The sequence below is a fragment of the Rhagoletis zephyria genome, unplaced genomic scaffold (genome assembly GCF_001687245.7).
Source record: "Rhagoletis zephyria isolate East Lansing unplaced genomic scaffold, Rhagoletis_zephyria_1.1 Rzeph_scaffold_00002, whole genome shotgun sequence".
Classification (NCBI taxonomy): domain Eukaryota; kingdom Metazoa; phylum Arthropoda; class Insecta; order Diptera; family Tephritidae; genus Rhagoletis; species Rhagoletis zephyria.
In genome coordinates this window covers 179040-187537 of record NW_016157086.1, presented here as the reverse complement: position 1 = coordinate 187537, position 8498 = coordinate 179040, and the positions used below count along the sequence as shown (strand labels likewise).

General features: G+C 37.2%; 3 protein-coding genes across 8 annotated transcripts in view; 2 read left to right on the top strand and 1 right to left on the bottom strand.

The window, feature by feature from the left end:
* The window catches only part of Dark (Death-associated APAF1-related killer), a 44118-nt gene that overhangs the window by 13593 nt on the left and 22027 nt on the right, over nucleotides 1-8498 (top strand). For 2 of the 6 annotated variants that reach the window (XM_017618203.1, XM_017618064.1), the window contains exon 1: nucleotides 6396-7094. The exons of 3 other annotated variants lie outside the window; for them this stretch is intronic. In XM_017618203.1, coding sequence (XP_017473692.1) covers nucleotides 7091-7094 — 4 coding nt within the window. In that variant the 5' untranslated portion in view covers nucleotides 6396-7090. Of the gene's footprint in view, nucleotides 1-6395; nucleotides 7095-8498 lie in introns of those variants that run through there. One more of the 6 variants, XM_017618131.1, reaches the window with a different exon arrangement.
* On the top strand, nucleotides 1839-3764 carry LOC108364888 (uncharacterized). The gene is made up of 2 exons (XM_017618795.1): nucleotides 1839-2609; nucleotides 2688-3764. Exons 1-2 carry the CDS (start codon nucleotides 2412-2414, stop codon nucleotides 3588-3590), a joined length of 1101 nt encoding a protein of 366 aa, XP_017474284.1. The 5' UTR covers nucleotides 1839-2411; the 3' UTR covers nucleotides 3591-3764.
* Nucleotides 3756-4952, bottom strand: AIMP1 (aaRS-interacting multifunctional protein 1). Its single transcript, XM_017618888.1, has 2 exons — nucleotides 4728-4952; nucleotides 3756-4671 (listed from the first exon to the last, which is right to left on the bottom strand). The coding sequence occupies exons 1-2, from the start codon at nucleotides 4878-4880 to the stop codon at nucleotides 3847-3849; spliced, it is 978 nt and encodes a 325-aa protein (XP_017474377.1). The 5' UTR covers nucleotides 4881-4952; the 3' UTR covers nucleotides 3756-3846.

Here is an 8498-nt window from a genome sequence, read left to right as displayed (position 1 = left end):
AAAATTAACGTAAGAAAACAAAACATCTTGATTGTTCAAAAGCAAAGAATTTGATGAAGATTGTTTTTTGTTTGTTTATAAGATGCCATTTTTCACTGCGATAGCATCGCACAGATGTGTGCGTAATTGTGTTTTCGAAGTGGTAAATTCTGTAGCATCAGAAACGGTGCGGAGGTCGAGGTGAACTCGAGCCGGCAAAAAAACAATATTGTGAAATTTATTAAGGGCAGCAGTCTACCGGATATCCGATCGGATATCCGAATGCGGTTGTTATTTTTTACAGGATATCCGGAATCCGGTTATCCGGCAAAATCTATATCCGGCACATTCCTAATTTTTAGTATTTATTTTTTTTGCTGACAGTGTCTTCCATATAAAAAGAATTGTCAAACATAGTTTGTATGGAAGAAACTCTCAGTAAAAACAATACCAAAAATCAACTAAAATTTAATGGGCTGCAAAACTTCATTTTAAACATTTTTATAAAAAGTCTGATTAGAATGTTGCAAATTTGTATGCAAATTTATTGAATTTTCCCGAGTTTAGCACAAAGTTTAACAATTTTATTTTTATGTTTTTTCATATATTTATTATAAACTGTATTTTTATAAAGAATAAAAAAGGTTCATGCATTGTAAAAAATTCTCTGTGCTTTAGTTGTGATAAGTTGTTTTGTTTTGTTGGCGTACGTTGTAATGACCTCATGATCTCATGTTTTTATGTTTTTGTTTTTGTCTGTCGAAATAAAATCTTCCCACATCCTTTCGCACGTCGAAATGAAATAGAAGGGAGCGAGAGGCCCTCCCTAAATTGTCCCGGTTTGGCAACAGAGATATCTGGCAGCCCTAGTTTACAACCAAACGTTTATAGAAGAGTCCGACCGATTAATCGGCATCAGCATCGGCTAGTATCGGCACAAAATTAAGCATCGGCATCGGCGTTTTTTCGCCGATTCTTTGGATTTTCTTTTCATATGTTCAGGTGAAGCGACAAACAACTGCCAACATCAAAAAACATTTGCAGACAGCTCACGAAAATGGATTCTTTTTTTTTGATGGTGTTTCACGTTTTTTCCATACAAAATTATGTTCGACAATTTCCTTTTATATGGAGGACATTTTCAGCAAAAAAAAAAAAAAAATTGCCAAAAATTAACGGGATCTTATAACAACTTGAAACTTGCATGTCATTATACTAGAATTAAATGGTCTACAAAACTGCATACCAAAATTCTGATTAAAAGGTTTGAAATTTTGGTGAAAACAAGCAGAATTTTTCTATTTTTTGTACAAATTTTAAAATCTGGATTTATGTATATGGTGTTTGTTGTATACCAGCTAGACTTTTATAAAAAAATAATAAACATTAAATAAACAAAAGACAAATGCCAAATGCCAAATCCGGTCAAAATATGTATGTGCATACATACATACAAACCTAGCATATAATTTCTAATGCATTGAGTGCAAAAGAGTGTATTTTAGTACAAAACAAAACAAAAAACGATTAATCGGCATCGGCATCGGTACCTGAAGAAAAATTGGAATCGGTCGGATTCTAGTTTATAGTACAGGTTTTATGGCAAAAGGCTCTGTTATGCATACTTGGCATTGCATGCACTGCTATACCATTTTTACGTAGAAATCAAAAACCAACAGACTTCTACGTATGTAGTGCTGTGCGTTCGATAACCGATTACACGCGAGGCTCATTTAACAGATTTCTTATGTGACAGCTCTCAAGCCATGCCAAGTATGCATAACGGAGCCTAAAGTTTCTATACATAGTATCGATAACAACTTCGTCGGTAGGTATCATATCAAAGACTCGAGGGTCGGACTCAGCGGAAAACGATCGCTTAAAATCGATCTCAAATATGTACTTGATATTGTAGGTGCTATGGGTCTTATTCAATTCATTTTATTATTAATAAAGTGTATGTATGTATGTTTGTACGAGTACTTATGTACATATAGGCTAGGTTTGTATAACAGATAACACATAAATCTCATTGCGGGATATTGCTGAATACATCGTAGTCCGATTTTCCGTATAGTATACGAAATGCTATCACTGGATTTGAATAGCTACCAAAGTAGCATATGTTTTGAGCTTTACATGCTTAGTGCACTTTTTTTTTGTAACTGAACTAAAAGATAAATTAAGCAGTAATACCGGATATCAAATGCAACGGGTTCGACGACTTTACTTCAGTTCCATCCCAGCCCAAATGATCTAACACACAATTGTGAATTGTTAGTTGCCAACAGCTGATGCCTGCTAAAAAATTAAAACCTGTGTCGTGTCCATATTGAGTTCCAAAAACAAATCAAAACAATTTTCTTACATTTTGTGCTAAATAGAGAATACGCAATCAAGGTAGTGCATAACAAAGACAGTGTAAGAAAATAATGTCATCAGTAGATAAAGCAAAGGACAGTAAAGATGCGAAAGTGGACTCTGGGAGTAGGGCTTCAACGCCCGTATTGGGAGGTCAGCAGCTGGATGCTGAAAAAGAGAAAGAAGCGTTTACAACCAAAGCAGCAGAAAACGGTTCTGGACGGGAACTAACTACTAAGGAGGCATATTTTGCTAGTCTCAACGAATGGGTTAGTCTTTAGCTCAGTTAGAACATATTGACTTATCATTAAATATGTATTTCTGAAATTTCCTCATTTGCCTTTCAGGTTAAACAAGCCAATATCTCACAGAATGCCATGGCCCTTTTTCCCTGGTATTTATTAAATAGCTACCCGCAATTATTCCAAACTCAGCAAGGCATGCCCTTTGGCGGCGTAATACCACCTGGCGGTGTTGCAACAAATTTGAATGCTGCCGATGCCAACGTTCTTGGTGGGCGCGGACGAGTTTTATTTCAGTACCGTATTCTGAGCGATCAGGTACAAGCTGAACTTATTCAGCGAACAGGCGGTTACGAGTATATTATTGCACCCTTCTGGAAACGTGTTGTTGCAGAAATAATCGATATGATGATATTGTTGGTGCTAAAAATTGTGGTGACATTTACGATAATGAATTTATTTGATATGGACTTGGGCTTTGACCTTGACAAAGAATCTCTGCGCAAGGCCATTGAAGATGATGACTACGCCGGATTTTTAACAGTATCCATGGATTTTCTAGCGTTTTCTTCCGATCTTCTGATGCTTGAGCTCCTAACAAAAATACTAGTTTGTTTTTATGAGGCCATATGGACAGCGGCTTACAATGGCGCTACACCAGGAAAAGCTGCTATGAAATTGCGTATTCAGTATGTTGAAGCGGTTTATCCATTACAACCGCCAGCGGACATGCAACCACCTCTGCCGCCATTAGCCAGACAATTTCAGGGCTTCCAAGCTCAACGTGTGCCAATTAGCGCACTTATATTTCCAGCTGAAGTGCCAACATTCCAGCGCGCTTTTTTGCGCGCGGTATGCAAAAATTTGATAATGACCCTATTTTTCCCAATGTGTTTTATTATGATTTTCTTTAAAAATAATCGTACGGCATATGACATAGTGACCAAAACGATAGTAGTGGAGGCGAATCCGAACCCCATACTTCGACGCCCACCCCTGCAGCAATGAAATGGCATCGAGTTTTTGGACTGCTTCAAACTAGATACCCTTAGAGGTTTTTGTATAGTATTTTTTTTCATCTAGTGTTATCATTGCGTTTATTGTTTCTTCCTTCGCCTATTTATTCGACTTACGTAAACTTCTGAAATCTTGAGTAAATAAAACCTTTGTAGGTATATGTAATTTGCATTGAGTTAACAAATGATGGCTTTATTAACTACAAAAAGAAAATTACCTCCTTCGAAGAAAATGTATGTATAAACATTTACTTTACATTTGCATTCTTCAGAGTTTGTGCAATAATATTTCCTTTGCCGGGCACATGAAGAGCTGCACCCTTATAGCATGCTATCAGCTGATCATTGGTTCTTAAATCTGGTGCGCAGGTTTCGAATATTTTTTTTTTTTGATTAAGTTGCGTATCAGGTTGGCGTGTGTAGCCCTCACAATGTACTAAATCCCCGGGAACTGCGCCCGCAGGTGGACTTAGTACTTCAACCTTGTCAGGTGTTGATGCACACATAACCATGGCTTCAGATGTTACTCCACGCATTTTTGCCGGTTTTAAATTACATAGTACAACCACTAAGCGGTTCTGCATTTCTTCTAAAGGCACAAACTTGACCAAGCCAGAGACAACTGTCCGTGGCTGCGGTTCTCCGCAGTCAATTTTTTCCAAATATAAACTATCCGCATCAGGATGACGACCCACTTCAATAATTTTACCAACGCGCATATCAAGTCGACCAACATCTACCGGAAGTTCAGAAGCGGCATTCGTATTGGCGTTATTTGCAATCTTTTCTTTTTTTGGTTTTTTTTCCTTTGGCGGAGTTTGCTTTTGGTCCGCCTGTGGAGTTTCAACAGGTGCTGCCTTAGCAGTTTTTACAGACGGTTCAGTGTTCAGAGTAGCGTCGGCTGCCGTGCAAAGACCGCGAGTATTGGGCAATGGGATTTGTTTTTTACCGTGGCTTAGCTCTAGGGCTATGAGTTGCTGTTGGGCCGTCTCAACTTGGTGCATTAGCAAAGCGTTTTCTCGGCGTAATTGTTGTTTCTTTTGCGCCATTAATTCCACGCGCATCGCGACCAGCTACAAGTTTTTTGTTATATGATCAATAGTTAATTTATTTGTAAGCAGCGTTTTACCTCGGAAGCGATGGATCTTATGATTTCCTCATTCCGCTTATTGTTTGCTATAATCTCCTCCAGCGAAGGCATCTTCAATCTTTGGGTTGGATGGTGCAATGAAGGGGCCAGAATCCTACCTACTCCAAGAGCGAAAATGCGGTTTAATGACATTGCAAGTCTATTGTGAATTACAAACGTATGGAATTCATTATACACTGAAAAAAATAAACACTTTTTTCGAAGCGGCGTATAAAAACTTAAAACCATGTTAGATAAATCTTTTACTTGAAGTTACATGACAGATTCGCATTGACTGCTTTGACTGTAAGATAATACTTGAAGCATGTCAAATAGAATGACAGTGCATAGATCATTTAAGCTTCAGCTCCAAGCGTCGAAAAACTTTCAAAAATCCAAACACCCATACAATTTGTATGACGCATCCTAGAATAAAGCGAAGCGCACATTGGCGCGATTCTGTCGTTGCGAATCCGCAAGCCCAAAAATTACAACAATGCTACCCATACATTTTAATGCGCTAGCGCACACTTGCACGATTCCGTCGCTGCGAATTTTTCGAACATTCAATGTTCCTCTCTATTGACGCGTTCGAAACGCGGCTTGCAGCGTTTTGAAGGCGTCAAAGAAGAAGAAGAAAGGTGTCACAGCAATAAAGGCAAAGAAAAAAAAACGTGTAATGTACAAAAACTAATAAAAACGTTCGTAATAATAGTATTTTGTACGATTTGGGCACGCCGAGTGCGAAAATACACGAAATAAAGAGAAAATTGAGTGAATTGTACATCGGAAATCGACGCGAAAAAATCGCTCATGTGTGCGCACGTTTGCGGATTCGAAGTTAACAGCCGAATTCGCAACGTATTCGCAACGATGGAATCGCGCTAATGTGCGCTTCGCTTAAAGCGGCCTTAACACCGAGCAAATGGAATATTAATTTTGACTTACATGTTGAAGTGGGGCGCCGAAGACAGAAAGAAAGGAAACGGACAAAAAAGTGAAAGAGGAAGCGATAATAAAAACGTGGACGTAAGTTTAGAATAACAAAAAAATTATTAGGCGCAAATGGAAGAATTTCTTGCAGAATTTTGTCAGAATTTTCTTTATTTTTCGTAAAAAAATTTCTTTCCGAGTTCATGTCAACCACTTAATGTAAATTTCTTTAAATATGCGTAAAACAATCGTTACAGAAATGAGATAGTCCTAAATATTTCGTTAAGATTTCGGGAACTTTGGTTTGCAGGGAAACTACTTTACCGACGTATCTGCTGTATCTGTATCGTTCCACCATGACTTTTTAAATAAACGCTATTTAACCCTTTCATGCCCGATGTTGCCTATAGGCAACACTGACATTTTGGTTTATAAATCTCGCCGTTTGAAATACTTTTCAAAGGTTGTTTTAAATGACACTTAGGAATGTTGCGAAAACAAAAAGCTGAATTTTATGCCATAATAATGGAACTAACGTTGTTCATGTGCCATAATAAATGGAAACAAAAAATTAAAGTGAAACGGTTCGGGGAAAATGAAACTCATAAAGCTAAATATTTTTGTGCAGGACTTCTTTCTGCGTAGACGGTCTTCGGCCGTGCTTGGGGATCATAACCTTTACTAGCAGGTCTATTCTTTGAATGATAACTTTGTAACTGGAAAATTTTATCACCAATTAATGTCACCACTTCTTGTCACAGCGTTGGTAGCCGCTACAACAACAACAACAGCCGTGATTCCAAAGAAATACAAATTGGGCGGGTGAGCAAAAGAACAGTTTACCTGTGAAAAGGGTGTGCAAAATGCGAAAGGGGATTAAAAATTGGCAGGAACTTTATCTTTATCTTTATCTATCTTATTTGGCCATAGTTCGCACTGGTGTTGGCAATTAGAAAACTCAACGCATAACGCTCTAGTTTAGAGACGGTATTATGCTGAGATAACATAATTTATTTAAGAGCTTGGCAACCGTGTTGACTTTTTCTTCTTCTTTCTCCCCACCTGGTAGCAAAAGAAAAGAAAAATTAAAAATTGTCGCGACTTGCACTGATTCGGTTGTGGTTTTATAAGCTTCTATTAAATTTGAGAATTATCTTTAAACATTCGTTTTACAAATAACATGCAATTTTGGTGCAATGTGAAAACATAAAATAAGTAGTGGTTTAAAATTGTGATGTGAATTTAAGACTGAAACTAGAGGGTGACTCCGATCAAGGAACAAAGACAACGTATAGATAGAGCTTTCTGAAAAAAGGAAACTACAAGTGTATTTCCAGTTCGATGATTAATCGCCTTTATTAAATAGTAAATTGTGATTGTAGTGAAAATTTAGCGCAAAGCTAGTAAAATCTCCTTGAAAAAGTGGGAAAATGCGTAAGCAAACGAGCACCTGTTGTATTTATTTGCTTCTTAGTAGCTATTTAATTGCTTTTGTTTTTTGTGTTTTTACGCTAATTTTCATTAACGTTTTCATTTTCATTTCGTTTGCTTAATTAAGTTGTGCATGTTTAGTTTATTTACAACGATAGTGCATTGACATTGTACACAAAGCCACTAAACAACAACACAAAAAATAACTTAAATGCTGTAACACACCCACACAAACTTTGGCGTAGAAAAATTAGCCGCTGATTATATGCTTCATATTTCGTCACTGGCTCCCTCCTTTGCCCACGGAAAGTTATCTGAAATAAGGCCATTGAACCTAATTTTTTAACAACGCGCGTTACATTATCCAGCACGCCAACGATCACTACCCGGCAAAAAAAATCTTGTTTTCCGTCTTTCCATTTAGAATTAATTTGCATGTCCCAGTCTATAAGCACCCCCTCCACTTCATTTGTCTTGCCAGCACACCGCAGGCATTATTTGTATATTCATTAGCAAATTACCTGTTTTGAATTCTTTACCAAATTTGTTGTACGCAACAACAATTGTATGGCGCTGAAAGGTAAATAAAAAAATGTTGAAAATAAATGAGTTGTGTGAATATGTTGATACATAGTATGTTGCCGCAACATTCAAAGATTCATTTTGATGCCTCAAATATCTACGCTGCTGGCAAAAAGTATTGGCACAGCAAATTTTTCACAATATTTGCAACAATTTTTGTTCTTATTTTTTTCCGCCAATTTTTTATAAAAATATGGTTCATTCTACAACAGAAAACATAAAATATAATTCCTATACTTTTGTGCAAAACTCAAGAAAATTCAGCAAATTCTCATGCAAATTTCAATTTGTTAATCAGATTTTTTCATCAATCAATAAATTTTATTATAATAAAGTACTAGTTTTAAGTAGCTAGGAATTACCGTTCNGCATCGACATTTGCATTCGCATCAAATGATACGAATATTTTGCGAATGCGAATATGTACACGGGCAGAGCGCGCAGTTAACGACCATTAAGCACACAATCGCAGCGTAACGCACCCCTACCCCTACCCCTAGATTATAAATTCAATTTTCTACCAAACTAAAACGACCGCGGCAGCCGGTTCTACGCACCGGAATGAATCGAGTTTTACCCGACCAAGGTCTGTTGTTTCGGCGATCTAACTCGGTTTAAGTCGGTGCAATATCTCGGACGTTGTTCGTCCATAGGACTACATCTGCTACGTATCCTTCTGCTCAGGGCTGTCATCGAGTCAAACCCTGGTCCAGAAACTTANATTTTTTTTTTATGAAAAACTATTGTGGAAAAGCAACAATAATTAAAAAAAAAGGGTAGAAGTGAATTATATATTTATGTTTTTTGCTGTAGAATAAACCATGC

Excerpts from the sequence above, each read along its gene's own strand:
- AIMP1 (XM_017618888.1), bottom strand. The coding sequence starts at position 4,880 with ATGTCATTAAACCGCATTTTCGCTCTTGGAGTAGGTAGGATTCTGGCC. Across the intron at positions 4,672-4,727 it reads TAAGATCCATCGCTTCCGAG|CTGGTCGCGATGCGCGTGGA; the intron begins GTAAAACGCTGC and ends AAAAACTTGTAG.
- LOC108364888 (XM_017618795.1), top strand. The coding sequence starts at position 2,412 with ATGTCATCAGTAGATAAAGCAAAGGACAGTAAAGATGCGAAAGTGGAC. Across the intron at positions 2,610-2,687 it reads TTGCTAGTCTCAACGAATGG|GTTAAACAAGCCAATATCTC; the intron begins GTTAGTCTTTAG and ends TTTGCCTTTCAG.